At 38.4% G+C, this 20,823-nt stretch overlaps 2 protein-coding genes across 3 annotated transcripts in view; one reads left to right on the top strand and one right to left on the bottom strand.

Annotated features, from left to right (window-relative positions):
* Positions 1–6,818, bottom strand: part of LOC308200248 (uncharacterized protein) — a 52,167-nt gene extending 45,349 nt beyond the window's left edge. Inside the window, exon 1 of the mRNA XM_080605624.1 lies at positions 6,170–6,818. Within this exon, the coding sequence (XP_080461750.1) occupies positions 6,170–6,176 (7 nt within the window). The 5' untranslated portion in view covers positions 6,177–6,818. The remainder of the gene's footprint in view (positions 1–6,169) is intronic.
* WNT7A (Wnt family member 7A) overlaps positions 1–20,585 on the top strand; it is a 41,678-nt gene extending 21,093 nt beyond the window's left edge. Inside the window, exons 4-5 of one of the 2 annotated variants that reach the window (XR_013955372.1) lie at positions 12,646–14,570; positions 16,588–20,585. Coding sequence is in view for 1 of the 2 variants with exons in the window: in XM_080605610.1 (XP_080461736.1) it covers positions 12,646–13,125 (480 nt within the window). In the remaining variant the exon portion in view is untranslated. Of the gene's footprint in view, positions 1–12,645 lie in introns of both variants that reach the window. The other variant, XM_080605610.1, reaches the window with a different exon arrangement.
* The last annotated feature ends 238 nt before the right edge of the window (positions 20,586–20,823 follow it).

The following is a 20,823-nucleotide window of genomic DNA, read 5'->3' as shown; positions in this document are numbered from 1 at the left end:
GTCTATTAATAAATAACAAAGATCTCAAATTCCAAATTCAGTGTCATCCACCTTTTATAACTGAAATAATTAGATGTTTGCTCTAATGATTAATTTGCTCAGCAAAGCCACTGAATGGGGCCCACATTTTTGGACATTTTCTAAGGTAATTCAGTCTTTCACTTTGGACAGTTAGCAACATTTCCTACTGTGCATACACCTGTCATGCAGAACTCAGGAAGAAACATCATCTAGACAAAACAGTTGCTGTATAGGTTATTTGGGTCTCCCTGAAAGACTCGCACTGTTTGCAGCACCTTTCGTTGAGACCTTTGGTAGAGCCTTCAGTCTCTCACGTTGCAGAACAAAGCCCTCATTTCTTAACAAACATACTAATTTGAAACAAAAACAGTTGTCAAAGCGTAATAACTTTAAAGCAAATACTTGCTGTGTTTGAGTATTGTAAACTTTACGTTGATCATGTAATAAAAGTCATGACAAAGAGAAAACACAGCATCTATTGACCTGAAGTCTGACCTGTGAACATGGCTTTTTTTCCTTGTATTATTTAACTTGTATTTTTCAATGTTTTACTGAGAAATTAAATCAGAATCCATTTTTTTTTAAATTCATGACTAGATATAGGATTAAGTTGTTGACAAATTTTCAGAAATAGCTGATGAGCACAGTTCTGCCGCTCCTGTATTCAGCAGATGACATCTGTCACACTTCAAATTTAATTTTCCAAACCTAAGACTGATTTACTTGCATAAAGCTAGACACTTCTGTCTGCATATTTTAGGCATTTAAAACTACAGAAAACAGTCACTGGCCAAGTTAGCGAGACACTAACGGCCCAGCAAGGCTATTCACTAAGAACAATCTTCATACACAAGCAAGCAATGTTTCTGCTACACAAAGTTTACACTGAATTATGTTGGAGAACTTGCACAATGCAGTCTCATTCATTACATCTCTGACAAAGCATACCCATTCACACTACACAGCTCTAGGTTTATGTGGTTGAATTTCTGTGACAGTGCTGTGTCAATGGGGACAGAAGCTGGAATCTTCTGTACTTAACAACCCAAATGACCCAAACCTCTAGAGTGTGCGCTGAAAGTATCTGCAGAAACATTTCCAAGAGCCTTGCAATGATGAGTCAGTAACATGAACTCACACAGGTAGGCTAAGTAGAGACACTTGGAGCAATGCATAGGACAGGTTTTGGTAAAGATGGAAGTTAAACCAAGGTTTGGTCCAAATGCTATATTAGACACTTGGTTACAGAATACTCTGAAGTTACAAAGCCCTGAAACACTCACCGAAAGCAATAATTGCTAGCGTTTGCTGTACAAATGGAACAGACTTTTGCTTTAATGGAAAGAACTTCCAGGTATTTTGAAGTAAACAATTAAATAATCGATTAAATAAAGAACAACCTTTTAGTCCAAGGACACAAACAAGGCCTGTTTTGGTACTGGAAGAGTGTAGCATGGATCTATTAAAGGATGAGGGTTTCAGGTAATTGCAGAGAGGATGTTTGGCTCTGCATGGTCAATTAGTGCCAAAAGGCACTAGTATTCATTTGCATTAGAACCGGTTATTGAAATGACCCCGATCCTTCTGGTACTTAAAAGTGAGCTGCACCTAATGGACTGCATTTGCTCCCCTGGGACAGACAGAAGGAAAGCGTCAGTATTTGCAAACTCAAAGTAACATCTAAGCCAACATTTATTGCTAGTGCTCCAGTTGTAGGTTCTCTTTGTAGTGTCAGCTGGTGGCCTACTAGGGAAACTAGCCTTGCCTTAAGCATACTAGATCTTATACTAAATATAAGACCACACACAGTTATGAGTACAACTATGTATGCTCTTACAAGACTACTCAAACGTGAGTTTTTAATTGAGTCATAACATACTGTTACCTTTGGGTATATAGGTCCTGCAGCCATAAAACTATTATCTATTGAGATGGTACAATAGTTAATGTATAAATAAAGAAGTTCAATAAGGAGTCAAAAATGTGTCCAAAAGGCTTTTATCAAGACCTCAGTTAAAAAAGGAAATGATTAAACAAACAAACAAAAAACATAAACAATGCAACAGTGGAGATGCCCTCCTGCAAAAGCATGTGTTATTGCTGATGGCAAACTCTTTGTGAATTGCCTGAGGTCTAACAACATGAGCATTCACACTGCCACGTGGAGCATTTATAGGATCTGTCTCCTCCCTGTGATCTTTTATTTTCACAGAAGTTACTTCACAGTCTCTACCCTTTGTCATATTTGGTTGAAATTACTAAAAAGGTTCAGCTGTTACCAATGGGACATGAGAAGCAGGTGGGAGACAGACACCAACTGAGCACTTAAGCTTCATTTTCTCTGGAAATTGGTCTGAGAAGTTTGCCTTGCTGTAGTTGCAGCAAATTTAGGCTAGAAGGTGTAATCTTAAAATGTTTTCCAGAACATTACAGATCCAAATAACTCTACTAAAGAATAGCATAGCATTAAGATTTCTTGAATTCTCTTTAATGGAGTTATACTTTATATTAAGGTTCCCCTTAAAGAGAGCGATAAAATTAATATCTGATTAACACACACATGCATGGTTTGTTATTGATGGGTTTACGAACAAGTGAAGCTGGTGTTTACAAGCTGTTATTACAGGCATCCTATGACCTTCTGAACTAAAGACCTACAGCAACAGATTAACCTTTTGTAAAAACATCAGTCTTGATATTCAGGCTCAATGAATATAACATAAGTGGCTTATTAAGAGGAACTATTAATGTAATTGTTGGATATTTCTCCTTAACTCATCTATAAATAGTAAACAGACAGATTTCTTAACAAAGAGCAACAGCTATGCCTGGTCTGGAGAGTGAGCTGGCTGAGGGGAATTACTTCCATCAATATGACACACCTTAAAAGTGAATTTCTTTTAATATGTGATTGCTCACTTGTAAAATGAAAGCTTTGGCTATTGCTAAAATACCTGTTAGAATGAAAAGAAGAAAATCTAATATGCCAGGTAAGCAAGACACAAAGCCAAAGAGGTTTGCTTAGACTGCACTGGGCGTTGTATGTAAAATTAGGAAATTTCACGTTCTTCTGTATTGGAGGAAATGTTCATTGACAACAGGCCAGAAGCTCTGTGTTAAAATTCTTGGCCTGTTCTTGGGGCATGTTAATCTTGGCAGCTGCTAGGCTACAGAGATAGGCTCTGCTGGTAGGATCTTATCTCTGATAAGTGGAAGCTATTTGAAAACATGGAACCGCGGATCTATTGTCCCAACTGCAACTGGAGGGGGAAAACTCTTATGTATATAACTTAATTTGAAAGCCGTCTTTATGGAAAAATGACTTCCACAAGAATATCCTAATTCTTGTTATAATCAAAAGCATGTTATTTTATTATCCTGTGAATATTTTGACACAGAGATGTCTTCCTGTGAATCAAACATGAAGGTAACTGGTGCTTCTTTTTGAGGGAGTCTGAAGGAGTTCCTGAAGAAGTTAAGCTAGGAAATACTTTTTTATAAAGACGGTACTGAGACATTACTGTAGAAGTACTTTGAAATCACCTGAAAAGCTTGAGGGAGAGTAAAAACATCTACTGTTTACTAAAAATGCTGGCTTAGAGAACTGAAATTTATGTTTTGAAGCATGAGAAATATGCCTTGCATAGTATTATTTGCTGAGTACCTAAGGGTTAACTCTCATGGTGTGGTATGTAACTAAATGAACCTATAATTAACTGTGTGTGGCTATTGGTTAAAATGTTTGGAAGCGATATGAAGTGATATTATTTTGCAACTAGTGTTCTTGCCAGCACCTGGCTTTATTAGTTTAGGACAAGAGGTGTTTTCTGATGAGTTGTCTGGAACAAGTAAGGCTGTTCTTTTGGTTTCTATCACACTCTGGAAACTTTTCTCTAGACAGCTCAAGCATTTGTCAAAATGCTCTACCTGGTTGCTCCCAATTCTTTACTATACAATGCCAGCACCACTTCATTTGAGCGTTTCACTACCAGTGGGGAGAGTTACACAGAAGATGAAGTTTAGTGGGAATGACTCAACTCTGTACCATCCTTCACTGTGTACATTAACTATGACAAGGATGGATTTAAGTTGTGTCATTTCCTGTTTTCCCTACATTTTTTACCACAGCAGTGAAGTATGACTCAGGCTCCATGAGACAGCCCAAAGCAAAAGACAGCATTGACATCCCTGCCTAGCAGAGCAAGGCTGTAACAGAACTTGAATAACCCCCAAGACTTTAACCCATTGTGTCCTCAAACTGAGGAGTGCAAATAAGTTTTAGTTCACCTTACCTGGGAGTACCTCCAAATTACTTCAGAACTAGCATGCTAAAATATAAACTCTATGTGCAATGTATTTTTTTTAAAAGCAGCTCATCCTACATTTTAACGACAGCTTGATTCATTGAAGCACAGAATATGGATGAAGATCACCATCCCAAGATCAAAACTAAAAACAGATTCATAGGATATAGGATGCTAGGAGAACTATAATTACTTTGAAGAGGTCCAGGCCTGCAGGTATCGCTGTCAAGCTTTCATTCACTTCATTAGTCTCTGATCCATACACTGAGATCCTAGACTGAAGTAGAATTAGGCAAAATGGTATTTTTAACAATGGACATTCATCATCTTTATAATACATGATACAATACTGCACAGATCACTGCTTTAGAGAAGCCTGTTTCAGAAGCAACAGTATTTTTTGGAGTGATTTTTAGTTTGTGACCAGAATGTAAGGAAGGTAGATATGATATAAGAATAAATTTTATGTTGATAACATGCCCAAATCCAGAAAAATTGCTGTCTCATTTTCTTTGTAAATCATCTTGGTGTCAGTGAACATCATGCTGTTGCTTCATTTTCAAAACGCCTTGATCATCCTTTTTATTCACTTTTGGCATGAACATACTGCCCAATATCTTTTTGGAGAGGAAGATACGTACTATAGACAACTCATGTAGTGATAAGAAGGTGAATTAGATAACACAACCAACAACTCTATCTGTAATTCTGTAACACCATCATCCCCTTTTCCAGTCTATTTTAGCTTCGTTGTACAAAGTACCCAGGTAGACTAGACATGACTATTCAGTATTTCACAAGCTATAATCCATCGTATCCACAGTGTCAGTTTTGCTTGGACAGCAGCAAATACTGATCCTAGATAAGTTTTCCCTTAATCTCACAATCCTATTTCAGTCTGGAACTAGGAAGTCATGCTTTCACTTATACAAATAGGAAACATAAATTAACTTGTAGAATGACCCTAAGACAATTCAACTATATTCCAATAATTGTAGGTGAAAGCATATTAAAAAAATATATATTTTTTTCAGAACTGTTTTTTATGACTGATTTTTAAACTTCGTACATGATGACACCTACTTGGCCCTACACCGATCCAGTCTAATCTAGGTGATAATGGGTCTTCCAAGAGTTATTTTTTAAAAAAGCAAGTATTTTATCAAACACTTTGACAGTTATGTTTTCAAATTATTTCCATTTTTTTTCTGTTAAAATATTTGCCTTGCTTTTAAATAGAAAAATCTACAGAAACAAAACGCAAGTCAGACCAGTCTTGCAGACAGACGTACCAAGAAGGCACCAGAGCAGTAACCACCCAGTAAACTCTCAAGCCAGCTTTCAAGTACAGAGTGTTTGTCATTAGCAACTCAGAAAACAAAAAATCCCACGCTATGAACCCCCAATCTCACAACTTATTTTCCAATAGTGCAGGAGGAACATAATATTTTAAGTCCACTTCCTCGTATAAAATCTTATCAAAGCATTAGTTTGGTAATTCATAGTTGAGAAAAACTTTTATAACAGTATTTCCTGCTAACAGAAGGAAAGGTGGGGAAGACGGTTTTGTGTTTGGTAGTACACAGAAAACTTTGTCACAAACCATATCCCTTAAGAGCATGTGAAACTCAACCTGAAGCTCACGGTTCCAGCTCATGAATTAATGGTTTCGTCTTACATTTTGGTGACCATAGAGAGAGACAAGGGTGCAGGTACTTTCTCTCTGGGGAAAACAGGAATCTGTTCGTGAGAGACGTAAAAAGGCAAGGAATCCCACAGACTACAAGCTTGTAGCTGTTATCAGATACGACGCGAAAGGGAGGGGGTGAGAGAGAAGAGAATACCTGGCATGAGACCTGCTCCGAGGAGGGACTGTCTGACGTGGCAGTGTAGATTTCTTTGTGTATCATTCTTTTCAAGTCCATATCAGATTTTGCTGAGCTATTAACATCAGGTGTTGCCACATGGTGCCTGCTACCTCTGCAAGGTATTATTGATGAAGATAAATAAAAACTGAAGAACCTTATTTGACTTTCAGGTGGCCATGATTAGATTTGCAGAAGTGTCTGAGAAAAATACTGAGGAATGAGCAAGCAAGATACTCTGAGCTGCATACATGGAATCCCCTTTCCTAGTTACATTTGCAAAGATGAGATGGTTTTGGCAGAAGTTTATCCTGGGAGCAGCTACAATAGGGTATAAGGTTTTCTCCTAGAACCCCTCAGTGGCAGAAAGCTGAAGGACTATGACACCTTGTTTTATTACACATAGAAGTTCCTACAATTTGAAAAAAGGCAAGAGCCATGCCTTGTGGTTTAACTTGAGCATTATTATATAGTATGAGAATCTGTCTCATTAAATCTTTTTGTTAAAAAACTGTGGTCCCCTTCCTATCCTGTGTCCAAATGTTCTTCAGACTAACAATTCTGAAAGCATCCTGTAAGATTTGTTCTTCTACTGCTGCTTGTTTTTTGGTCCCTGAAGGGTATTCAGTCTTCTGCCCTCTAAATTGAGTAATATGACTTACCAAGGGAAAGAGAAGAAAATCAGTTTACATGTGCTGAGAATAGTACATGAACAGTGTGACTATACTGAACAACTAACTATTTTTTCTTTACTCATTTCACAATATATCAAAATAGAAGCTGCACTTGGAGAATAGTTGCTGCATATGGTCAGGTTCTTTATAAAGCTGAAGTAAAGGACAACTAATATTCCAAGGTAGAAATACTATTACTAATAATTATGAAACTTATAAAGAATGGTAAGGAACCTCCTGCTTTGTGGCAGCATAAAGAAAAGTCAGAAATACTGCACAAAAGTTAAACTAATGAGAGAGCAAAGTTCATGAACTCTTCATTTTTTAGGGAATTACAATCAGAATTCCAATTAGTTAAAATTTGGATATCTATTATTGAAGGTAGATATTTGTACTCTGTACAACCTGGGATGTTTCTAGCATTCTGTCATTTATCAGCATTCTCTTGTCTATCTTCGTAATTAGTCCTCAGACCAATATCTTGCATGATCTTCTTTAGACATCTGTTTGTAGGAAAACACAGTTGTGATTTAATTGGTATAGGTCATATGCTATGGTGATTTCCCAGCCATTTTTTATTTGGAACAGAAAAATTTTTGTAATGGGAAAAATGGTTTAACCTGCCAGTAGTAGTAGTATTTTTGAGATAGTCAGGACTCGCACTGCTCAGCATAACAAATTTGTTTGATGTTGACTTCAACTTCAGACATTGCTTTTTGCACAGTTTAACTAATGAAAAAATGCGAGGAAGAAACATCATTTAACTGTGCTTAATAAGGCCTTCATAATACATTCAACTGAAATATGAAAGATTAGCTGGAGTGAGTCACGCTTAATATGGGACACAAGCAGTTCCAGACTCATCCACAATTAGTTTGCCATAGGATATCAATGCAAAATATGTCATATTTATGCAAAACACTTTTTACAACAGCTCTATTAATATCGCTAGTGGACATCCACTGATGGGAAATAAACTTTTCTGTTTAGATATGTCTTTCCTAACTTCAGATTTGCATTTTGGTACTTTTTCAATATGCTGTTTCTTACATTACAAGGTTTCACAGGGTTTGTCATTAAATGGCATCATTTCCTCTTTTATGCTCTCTCATGTTAATTTTTGTTTTCAAGTCAAAAGGCACCAAGTATTATTGCTATTTTCCTATTTAGTTTCAGAGTTTTGGTGTTAAGACAGTCCCACAAATTATTTAAAAGGTAGAATCATTTTGAGATTACTGTCACACTTGAATAAAACAAGTGGCAGTGTAATTTTCTATTTATTTTAATTAGATAGAAGTAGTCTTTATTACGTTAGCTTAAAACAGTATTTTTACTAAGTGAATCCTTTTGCAAAAGAAAACCAAGCAGCCCTCTAACATTTTTCCTGAAGTTTGAGGAGCTTTGTTTTATAGTTACAATTGCCTTCTTGAAAATGATATAAATCATAAATCCTCGTCTGCCGCAAGTTGAATGGGGCAGGCTTGCCTCTCCTCAATGGCCTCTGCAGCCCACAGAAATGTTGTGACCACTCTCCAAGTCCTGCCTTGTTCTCTGTAATGAAAAATTCACAGCTTTTAGCCAATGGTTGTGTTTTCCCTGACCAATAGTAGAGGACTTTGTGACCATGCGAACAACCTCTGCATTTGGCACCTGAGCCTGTGCAGCTCGCAGGCTGCTCAAAGGGCTCTTCAGGGCTGCAGCTTGCCACCCTCACGTGATGCACCCTTTACATTTTCTGCAAAACTAAAGGCAAAGAAAAAACATGTTATGTTCCTTATGGCACTGCCCAAAGGTACTATATCTGAAGATAACATCAACAGAGAGAGCCAGAGCAAGTTCTCTTCACACAAACTATTTCCCAGAGGCTAATGGCAAAGGAGACACAGAGAAACAAGTACTGACAGTTTACTATAGGAACTCAAAGAAAAAGTGGACAAAGTTAAACGAACTCCAGTTCTTTGTTAGCATCTAATCCAGTTCAGAGCATTCAATGGTGCATATAGATTTACCCTCTATGGCTAATGGAGCAGGATATGGTCTTTTGGTAAGAAACAGAGGTTCTAGATTTTACATTTTGTGCTCTTCAAGCTCTTACATTTTAGGAAGATCAGTCTATAACATATATAAAGCTTTAATCTAATGTAAAAAGTATGAGCTGCTTGCTAAAACCTTTGAAGAAACAAATACTCAAAAGGTTCGGGGTGTTTCCTGTTTTTAACACAGACCACGTGTTGAAGTGAAGGGGTAGAGCACTTCTTTTGGCTCATGGAAACCAAGGGGAAGGCCCAGGCCTCCAGTCCTTACCCAGAGAATACTCTGCAAGCACCTGATATCACCGTGCAATAAAACTATCAAATCAGCATTGCAGCCTTTTGCTGAGGATAGATGGTTCAGATTACATGCAGTCTATTTTCTAAAGGCCACAGGATTCAATTCATCTCTGGCTAAATTTGTAAAACACTACATGGAAAGAGAGCAACTGCAAAGAGGACGTATGTACAAGAACAGAGGCAACAAAAGGGTTTGTGAGCTAACAGTAGGGAGGCTGGGCTGGAAAAGGCAGAAATGGAAGGGAAAGTCTGATAGCAGAGTGCAGTGGGCCCAAACTAGGCAGATGTGTTGGAGTGATTTCAGCACAGTGCAATAGAAATGCAACCCCAGTAGGGCAAGAGAAAACAGAAAGTTAGTCAGAACATCTTAGAAAGTGCTAGAGAGAGAGAGAGAGAGAGAGAGAGAAAGAGAACAATAAATGTGGCACAGCATTTAAAGAAAAATCTTTCTCATCCATCTGTCCATCCTCTGCTCACACTTTCAAATGTTTCTGGTCATCTAAAAAGTACCCCTAATACTTGGACTCAACTAATATTGGTCAAATGTCTCATCTTCAGGCAAAGCCAGATGTTTTTACCCTAACTACTCATGCCTGGCCATAGCTGAGGGAGGCCAGAAATCCAGATGCTTGTCCGGGTTGGCATCACGTCACCCAGAGCAAGAGGCAAGTACGTGACATGTGGCTGCCCCATTGCTGAACTGCTCCAGCCGCTTGCTCAGCTCTTTCTGGGGGAAAATATTCCTTCTCTTAGAGATCGCTGTCTGTAAATGGGATGTTAATGAAATAAACCAAAAGGCAATTTAGGCTATTTACACTTCAGAGAAAAGCCCTACCTGGATAGATGACACTAAGTCATGATGTATTTTGTATTAATGTTTCAAGTCAATCTGGCAGATCCTGATGTTAGAAATATTTTGTTGCAAGTTTGAACATCGTACCAGATATAAGGCCAGCCACTTGAATGAGAGCAGTGATTGAATTAGGGCTGAGAAATGTATCCCCAGCTAGTTTCAAATTAAAAAAAGAGGGCTTTAAAAAAAGTACAAATGAGGCTAAAAGAATTTATGTTATTTTTCCGGTTTCTGTGCTATAACTCCTTTTCTGTCTCCTCATTTATCTTCTAAGAGTACTACCTTATGAATGAGTGAGCAATAAAAGAAGTATGCAGTGGCTGAGAGAGAAACTCAAGATAACAAGATAATGCAAAATGTAAGCCAAAATTTGAGCAGAACTGCAAGTTAAGATGTAGATCTGAATATCAAAGTTTCTCACATCTCGGTTTTTGGAAAGTCACTGGATGGATAGTTTGCTTGAAAATTTAATTTTAAAACAGTAGCACAAACTGTGACATAATATAGGCTAAGTTCACACCTGTCAAAACCTTGGACCTATACTTTCTAGGGGTTTTAATCTCGTCTTCAGACCACATGTACTGACACATCAGCAATGGACTAAAATAAAACCAAAGCCATTTAATTGCCTTTGAAATCCAGTTTTTCATTTAAAAATGGCAGAGAAGGAACAGTGAATAAAAAAAACAGGTGTGAACTACCCTAAAGTTAAGCAATACTGATTACTGTGCCTAGATGACATGGGAACAGGCTCATGACCAAAAGGTGTGAGAGTAATAAGCTACTACATGCAGCCTCTACATTGCCTATTTTAAGGCTTCCACAAGTAGGATGGAGTTGCATTCACCAGTGTTAGTGTGCTGCATACGATCTGCTGGCCGCACAACCTCAGAGGTACTCTTACTCCTAGCCACTCAGTCTCTTATGCTGAGATTTTAGACCTGAAGTCCCAGCGCATGTCTAGCCTTTTGAGCTGGACCTGGCTCCTTCAGGGCAGACTGTCCTGTTCAGCAGCAGCTGGTGTCTGCACGGTAAGCTTTCCTAATGTCCAAAAAACAAAAGTGGGGGGTTACAGAAAAGGGTTAATCCAAATTTCCACATTGCTGACCTCCCTCCAGCCTTCCAGGCTGCCCAGGTTTGGGGTTGCACAGATCAGCTGAGGATTCTCAGGGGAAAAATGATGTGGGCACTCCCTGAACCCAGATAATCCCCCGGCTGGGCTTCCCACTGCTGCTATCTGCCAGGCTAGGCAGATTGTAATCAGAAGAATTATTATTATCTTTTCAAGCCAACACCAGTGAGAAATTAATTGCTGGAATTATTCTATCAATTAGTATTTTTTCTAGCATTAACACTGTAGCTGCTAAGTGAGGTCAGCTCTAGTGCTCGGGTCAGACAGCAGGGACTAAGCTGGTCTCCAGGGTTAGCTGGCAAGGACTGGGGCTGGTAAAGAAACAGCAGGAGAGAGAAGATACAGGGCTGAAGTTTCAAGGGATGTGAAGGCTGAAGGGAATATGAAGCTTGTTATCATCAAAAGGAAAGCAGTGACAACTCAGCCTTAAACATGAGAAGACCCTACAAAGAAGAGAACGTGATACAGGGTGGAGCCAAGATGATGTGATTGAGAAGCTTTTATGGTACTAAGGAGGTGGAAAATTCTTAACCAGAATTGATGACAAAACATGAAAACAATTCCTCCTCTTTACTCTTACACCTTATGCTTTAAGACAAAGCCAGTTTTTTGGCAGAGTAGCCCAGGTATTTTGTATGCTCCATTACCCATGTGAGAGAGGAGAGCAAAATGCTTTAGGAAAAAATGGAAAGACTGGGGTATACTGTATACATATGGCAAAGAATGTAAGGCTGTGGTATACTGAAATAATACTTATATTTCAAACTGCAGCATTAACTTGCAACATTTAGAACAGACGATGATTGCATAACTAAATAATAGTCTGCTCTATGCTGTTGATTAACGTGACACCAACAGGAGGATGAGCATTGATAGAGTTTATCTGCTTGTTCATATCTTACACCAGCTTATGCAATTTTCAGGCCAAAGAACAGAAATGCAGTTTAATTTGGCATCTCTATTTACAAAAATGAAGTTCTAGTATCTATTATTGAACTTTCAAAGCATTCTGCATGTGGCATTTTGTGTAAGGCTGCCATAGTAAAGGTGTGATTTTCTGCAAGGTCCTCATTTAACTGCCAAATGCAAAAATTGGAAGACAGAAGAATCTGAAGCACTGTACAAGGCAAGGTGAAGAAAAGCTGTAATGAGGATCCCAATTTACACTTGGTCTACAGTCTGTGAAATTAGGCACTCACGTTCCCTGTTTAACTCAAAGTGCAAACTTTGGAGGCAGAACTTAGCTGATACCCGTAAGCATTTGCTACCTGGGACAACTGCATCACCAGGCAAGCAAAGCCCATAGCTCTGGTGGGAACCTGGCCCGTGCCTGGTGACAGCTAATACTGGAGAGCAAACCCCTCTGTGACTGTTATTCAATATGCATCAGATAAACCTCTTTTTTTTTTTTTTTTTGAAGTGTTTAGTTTTTATTAATGCATCATTCTTTGTTCTTCCAAATCCAGATTCTGGAAGAAAACATGAAGTTAGAGTGCAAGTGCCATGGGGTCTCGGGATCCTGTACCACTAAGACATGCTGGACAACCCTGCCTAAGTTCCGGGAGCTGGGCTACATCCTTAAGGACAAATACAACGAAGCAGTTCAGGTCGAACCAGTGAGGGCAAGTCGCAACAAGCGTCCGACCTTCCTCAAAATAAAGAAGCCACTTTCTTATCGCAAACCCATGGATACAGATTTAGTGTACATAGAAAAATCTCCCAATTATTGTGAAGAAGACCCCGTCACTGGCAGCGTGGGAACACAGGGGAGGATGTGCAACAAGACAGCCCAGCAGTCCAACGGCTGCGACCTGATGTGTTGTGGGCGAGGTTACAACACGCACCAGTACTCGAGAGTGTGGCAGTGCAACTGCAAATTTCATTGGTGCTGCTATGTTAAATGCAACACATGCAGTGAAAGAACAGAAGTATATACCTGTAAATGAGTACGTGGCTGGGCAGGCTGGCTGTGTCCCTGGCCGCGAGTACATTTGCACATGCGCTCAACACGAGACTGTAGCAAAGATCTGCTCTCCCAGAAGAAACTCTGATGAATGGATCCCTGTCTTTTCTTCTCATGTTTCATTGCTTATGTGGATACACATTTCAGACTCTTCAGAAAGTCAGCCAAGAAACAAAAAACAAACACCCCCCCCCCAACCCCCTGACACACAAATCAGAGAGATGAGATCATTCAGTTAATCTGTACCTCTGGAGCAAGAAGCATTGACTGCCTTGGGAAGAGACACCAGAGAAAAATCTCTGAGCATGGCAATGAACTTGGTTTGGAAAAAAAAAAAAGAAAAAAAAAAAAGATGGTCAAAAACTTGTGTGTATAAGGAGCAGGATGGGGTAGGGGAAAAATCCTCAGCCATGGGCTTTGCACAGGATGGGATGGACAGTGCCCTATCGTGAAGTGCCCGTGTGAGTGTGCGGATGACACACATTTAGGCTTCTACACTTGTGAAAAGCTTCTGCCGGTCTTGCCCATCTTTTCACTTCATACCACTTGCTACAGCGAGTAGAACTGTTGACATGTTCTGTAGACACTGCTTTATCTGCATTTTGTGTGTGTGTGTGCTGCAGATTTAGCACAGGGATTTGGGACACTTGGGCATAATAATAGCAATATTTAACAATTTATTCAGATAAAACTAATATTAATTTATTTAATTAAAAAGAACTCTACCAACATTTTTGGAACTATTCTGCAATTAAAGTAGATAGCTTGCTTTCTTTGTGGAATAATTTTGTAGAAACAGCAAGGAAAAACTGGAGCTGTATATATTATTCTTAACTAGGATATTTCTACTAGTTGGACTTGCAGGATGTGTTCTACAGTACTAGATGTTTAAGTGCAAAAGCTGGCATCTTTATATATATGTACATACACAAACACACTGGTTTTTTTCTTGTTTTTATTTTTTATTTTTTCCTGTTTGCTGCTAGTTGTCTGGAACAAAAGTCAAGTGGTAGGGGATGCAAATCTTTACCATTTTTTTTCTTCAATTAAAGAAAGAAGCATTAATAAAATCCTGTTTGAAATATGTCTAAAAATAAGAAACTCCAGACAAACTTCCATCTTTTGGAAAATCAACCATAGGATAAGAGAGTATATTTTGTAAGAGACTATTTTTATATAAATATTTTATTTATACTTCGTCTGCTTGTTCAACCTGTACTTTTTCTCAAAACAGGCATACAATTTGTAATTCTTAGGCTATTTAACAGAGAAAGGGTAATTAGTTTGTGGACATAGCAGCAAGCTGGATACATTCAGCTGCAGTTGGTGGATGTGTCAGAAAGCAGATTGAACTTTGTCTCCGGATGTGTGTACAAACTGGCTCTTTTCCTGCAGTTCATTTTGCAGAATATGCAAAACAAGAACAGGGTATGTAGCATCAATCTTGTCACATGGCTTGAATTCATGATTGGCATTAACTGGATGCTCATTTATCCCATTCAGGAAAAAAAATCCAAATTAGCTTCCCACATGCATCAGTCATTAAACTCTGGCATTATGACTAGCAAATGTGCTGTGTGTGCTGTCAGTTAAGCCTCTATATTGTGTTACTGTCAAATTTGATTTTAATCAGTGAAGACTGTAGACTATGACTGTAACAGCTAGCATGATACACGTCGTCTGATTCTCATAGATAGGATACAACGCTTACTTTTTGTCCAGCTCTTTTTGGCATTTACATTATTCCCAAAAGGCCAGAGCTCAAAAAAACCAAACCAACCAACCAACCAAACAAAAAACCAACAACAACCCACAATCAAAAAACAAAAACAAAAAAAATAGACAAATTTAAAGACTGCTCATTTGTTTTTCAGAGCTCAGTTAAACCTTCTTGTGTTCCCTTTACAGTATTTCCTTTTTCATCACTGCTAATTTCTCTGGATATTTGAGGGGCAAATGTTTTTCTGTTTTTGGATTCATTCTGTTCTTCCTGCTGGATTCTTTTGTGGCTGATAAAAAAATAATCCAAGTTTAATGTTGTTTTTCATTGGGTAAGAAAGATGGCGCAGAGCTACAGATGATACTGTATGCTCTAACAGGGACAGACCAGATTCTTCCCTGTTTCCCCATGACAGGACCTCATGCCTTTACAGAGGCATCAGTAAAGGAAGCAAACCAGTAGCCAGCACGCAGTGCATTCACTGACTCCTCTAGATAAGAGCAAGCATTACAAGAAATAGGCGATACAGATATATCTTGGGTCCAATCATCTTGCTGAGGCAAAACTCCCACTTAGGACTGCGAAAGTGGAGAAAACTGTTAGCAAACTTTCTGAGAAAAAGACAACCAGAAGTACTACAGAGATGCTGCAAAGTTTCAGCCTAATAGCCTGACCTTTTGGAAGCTGCCTGAATGTGACGGCATTTTTTCAGACTCACTTCTTGCATATGTTCATGTAAGAACACAAGCCCAAGCAGTACCTGATCCTGCATAATTGGGATTAAATATAGAGTTTCTTTGCAGACCTGCCACTTAACACATCATATAATTTTTATGTAATTCAGACACCAGCATGAGATATCCAAAAAAATTATTAACATAACTTACATTCGAACATATGACTTGTCAATATAAAGGAATATAAAAGCATTTTTTTCTTGGAATTGAGTCACTGCTTTTAGTTCTTCTAAATACCATGCATCGAGAAATGACAGGAAATAAAATGCAATGAAGTACATACAGTATGGATGTTAATTACAACACTATGTTGTGGTTAAATAGCTCAGTTCTAACGTTTGACTTTGGAATCCCTCCCCCTCAGTTTGTAATTTTTAAAAAAAAATAGTGGATATAATACCATCATCAAAAGTGTGTTTTCTTCACTGATTATAGCTATTTTACAAATTATTACTTTCACAGCATGTTTTACTATAGGAAAACCATCTGTACAATTTCTGCTTCCCATGTATTTCAATACGCAATGATGTGCAATGGCCAGTGATCAGATTAATTCTTGAAGGACAAATATCTTTAAACAGTTTTACTCATGTAATAAAGAACTGGATGTGTGGTAAAATTAATTTGGTACACACTTGCCCAATATTTTACAATACTGCTGGTGATCTGTGCATTACTTAGAGAAAATTTCAATTTTATTGATAATTGAGATATCAGTTTATGATAACTATAAATTATCTATTATTTACCTATAAATTAAAGAGCAAGGAAAAACAAATGCTGCATTCAACTAGAAAGTATTTGGAAATTTGGTTGCATCCTCTTAGATAAGAGGAATCTGGCCCATAAGAACCTGCCATGAGTCTGGAGTTAATTGGCCATTCCCTAAAAGTGCTTGGATAGCATGAAGAATAAACAGGAGAGGGAGAAAGATTTATGATTTTGTAGATATTCCGCCCCCCAACAACAGTTTGTTCTTTGTCCTCAGGGATAGAAGAGCTCTGTTTTGACTCGGTGAAGAACCACACAATGGGACTGAAATGCACACAACTGCAGAACAATACAGCTCTCAAAAGAAAATATATCTTTTCATCTCCGCTAACCAAGGGAAGTGCTGGATTGCTGGCCACATTAATAACCTAGCAGAGGCTTTTAAATGAAACATGCATTCAAGAAGCAGGAAGAGTGAGAGGAGTAGGAAGAGTAAGAGAACAAACACAATTACAAGTTGGGAAACTATCATTTACGAAATCTCACTTCCTTATTCAGACTCTGATTCATGGAAATGATACAGCTCCACATTGGGATTTCTAAGTAAGTTTTAAGGATTTTACCTTTTGGCCTTTTTTTAAAGGAGAACCAACTTGAATACAATTAGCTTGAATACTTGAAGTATCTACCCAAAACATGAATCAGTCAATGATTAAGTTTTCTTTGCCATGTATGCACAAACTCAGTGGAGATATGTCTTTCAAAAGTGATAATTAAATGAAAATCATCCTTAAAATGTATTCTTAAGTGACTCATTTGGTAAAGTTATTGTAAGGGTACATAGTTACTCAGAAAAGGAAAATAATGGACACTCATCATGTTATGCAAAGCTGTTAATGAATTACCTTGTGGATTACACAACTGACCACACTTTAACAGCAATTTGTTGAATACAGAACCATCAGAGATGTCAATCAGGGTGAACATATTCACATGAAGATTCTACATAAGTATTTTTTTACACCATTTTTACATTTATCATTATTATAGATATCAGGAAGAATGCACTGTGAATATCCACAATAAGAATATTTACTAATACAGTCCCTTGCCCCCAGCTTGTAACCCCAAGAAGCCCAGCTGGACAACAAGCCCTCCAGCTCTTGTTGGTGGGACTAAACTGCGGACTCAGTGGTTTACCTGCAGAGTCAGGGGTAGCTAAAAGTGATGTACTGCTGCTGTCAACCAGCTGGGGTACCACCTGGGTCAGTGCTTTAATGTCCCAGATGGAACCAGGTACAGTAATTTTATCACACAGCATGGCAGACAATGAAGCTCATCTTACTCCAAAATGGTTATTCATGGTTATTAACCAATTCATGGTTACCTTGAATAGCTCTCACCATGAAAACTGACCTAGCTGGCTAACCTAATTTATGTTCTTTTAGTCAAAATTGTACCAAGAATTCCTCAAAGGCAGGCATTTTACTCTTGAACAAAAATTAAGAGAATCATTTGTCTGGAAACAAACAATAATATGATTAAGTTAAAATGTGTACTTGGATCTCAAAGACTCCAGGAGTATGAAGAGGGATACCAGAACTTTGTGATTCTCTTACCTTGTTCTGAGATGATGCTGTAAAACCTTAAAGGCTTCTTTTGGTGCTTTGGAGTTTTAGGGAAGAACTGATTTTTCCCTTTTGTTTTTACATATTCATAGATTCATCAATAGCATATACTGTCATTTGCAACCGGGGGGCCAGAAACAACTTCCAGAGAAATCACACTTTTAAGCGCAGCCAATATATTTACTACTGGTTCTCTCAGGTTCACATAATTCCTGACCTTGATCTTGTATTTTTGTCAAAGAAATCGCTGTATCAAACTCTTGTTAGGGAATATTCCTGCCTTGTAATTGGATTTCAGATCTCTGGGACAAGATGAGATTATATTTACTTTAGGGAAATGTTTCCAGGATTGCATGCACAAAAAAACAAAAATGAGATGAAGAGAATGGTATCAAAATTGTACCAGTTACCTGTGATTATTAGCACATAGCCAAATTCTCTTAGCTCTAGTAACCTTAGTTTTTGTATTTCCAGTGCTAGCTTGTATCCTTTCCCTGTACCAAAAAATAAGTTGTATATATCATACCAGATCTACAGTTAGTTTTGTGGCTGTTGATACAAACAATTCACTAGCAGTATGTCACTAGCCCCAAGCTAGCAGCGTATAAAACCTTGCCCACCTCTAGTTTTCAAGAATGCACAGCAGTTTTTCCTCAGGAACACTGCATTACACACAACTTTGGTACTGCGGTGCTTCACTTTTTGCTTTTCACTAGCATGTCTGACTGCAGCACTTACATGCCTGTTATTTTATTCTCTCCCAGTACTTGGACTTTTAGCTCTCTGTAGTGTTTATAATCTCTCTGATCCACCCCCAGTCACTGGTGGCTTGTGTATCATGATTTTCTGTCCATACATGAGCTACAATACCATAGAGAAGCAGTATGCTCAGCACCAAAATCATTCATCCTCTCACAACACATCTCTAATTTTTCAGACTGATAAAAGAAATCTGGAATTATTCCACATCCAATACACCACACCTCCCTAATACACCGTGTAAGAATTATTGATAAACCTACACCGGTAGTTATTTAAAACAAAGAGTGGACCAGAACAAGTGTTCTGTAATTGGCTAAAGTTTTATAACGAATTGTAGCAAAACGTGTGAAGGGAGTGCTAAGTTTTGTTCTCTGTCAGGCAAACCCATCAATTTAAAAGTGACTGCACAGGAATTGCACCAGAGATGATGCTTAATCTGGGCCCTGTAGTACCTACAGAATAAATGAAATCAACTTGAATGATAAAGAAACCAATGGCCTGTTACAGATAGGGTGCAGCCCAGAAAAACTTTGGAAAACAGAAGCACATAGGAAGGAAAATCCCAGAAAATGTCAGTGCATGGAAGGCTTCTTACTGAGTCTACCAGGGAAGGCCGGCTTAGCTGAATGGACAGATTTTAGCACAAGCTTGGGCTGCCTAGTTGTCACACAGCTCATCGTGCAATTGCATTTGGCTCAGGCAAAAACCAAACACCTATTCCATTGAGTCAGCAAAGGGAACTTTTTGTGAGTTGCTTCTTGTGCTCAATTTATTTCCCAGAAACTTTTCTTTTATAAGTGGGTTCGCAGAAATATATACTATGGGCTACACAACTGTCCATATATAGCTGCATTTGGAAATTGTTTCAATTTGATCAGAACTGTTTTAAACTACAGAGGCTATTAACTAGAAGTCAACAGACAGGGATGGAGAAGATGCAGTACAGGCAGTAGAGTTTGACCATAATGCCATCACACACAACTGAAAGTGTATAATTTATCACCACAAAAGTTGGTTTTGCATATCTTCAAAAAAAAAAAAATAAAATCAGGATAATTCCTTTTGGCCTTCAATAATGCTGTGGTGTGAGGTTGTGCAAATGTTCTGCACTGAGCCTGGCCTTAGTCAGCTGCTATTATCCTCATAAACAGACAGGAAGTCAGGACACAAAGCACAAGAGGGTGGACTGGTGGGCACAAAGGAAGTCTGTGAAAGAATTAGGACTACGGCCCAGATTTCTCAGCTTTTGCCATGCTGTTTTGGGGAACTCAAGCAGTGTCTGATTTGCCTCCATTTATAAAATATGTATCCAGATTTTAGTGTTTTAGAAAAGTATTCACTGCATGTAGTAGGCTCACTGCACGTTGTATATAGCTGAAGTGAGGAGACTCCTTCCTCTTAGACTCATTAAATGTTAAGCACACAGTAATTAATATAGCCTCCACAATAAGTATGAGTCATACACCAGGGAAATCATAGAAACCTGGTCTTATGTTTTGTCTCCTTAAGTCAAATGATTAACAAAGATGTGTGGCAAAGCAGGTAGCGGAGAGCAGGCTTTTTAAGTCAGAAGATGCGGAGAGCAGTGCCACGGCTGGTACAAATAACTTCTGGCAAGCTGAAACTCACTGCAACAGCTGCGGGTCTCCATAAAGCAGGGACAAGTTTCTGTGATGCTTCATCACTGAAAACAAAAAAAGTGAACAAATATTCCAATGGAAAACATTTAACAGGGAAGTGCTACTGCATGGTGTTTTCCATCACCAAAGAAGGGGGACGTGAGGTGACTCACTCGGGTCAATGAGTTGTGCTTGCTAAGTACAAATTGTGAGACTGAGTATAGAAGCTAAAAAATAAATAAATGGATTAAAGCCTTTCTGAGAAGTTAGAACAGCAATTTATCTGTTTCTGTCTCTCCTTTTGTACTCAGCTTGGGTACCGGTCAGAATATTTTGACGCTTGCCCATCTTTAGTTGCAAGCCACATGAACTGAATTCAGATTAAGCAGTAAAGAGAAAAACTTCCCAGAATATATATTGTGTTTATTTAGGCCAGACCAGCTTGGACGAAAATGCAAAATCAATCAAAGCCTAAAAGGAAGCTGGCAAACCATCAGTGCCTCA

The sequence above is a fragment of the Anser brachyrhynchus genome, assembly GCF_964034855.1.
Source record: "Anser brachyrhynchus genome assembly, chromosome: 10".
Classification (NCBI taxonomy): domain Eukaryota; kingdom Metazoa; phylum Chordata; class Aves; order Anseriformes; family Anatidae; genus Anser; species Anser brachyrhynchus.
The sequence above is the reverse complement of the archived record's forward strand: the minus strand, read 5'-3'. Positions and strand labels throughout refer to the sequence as shown.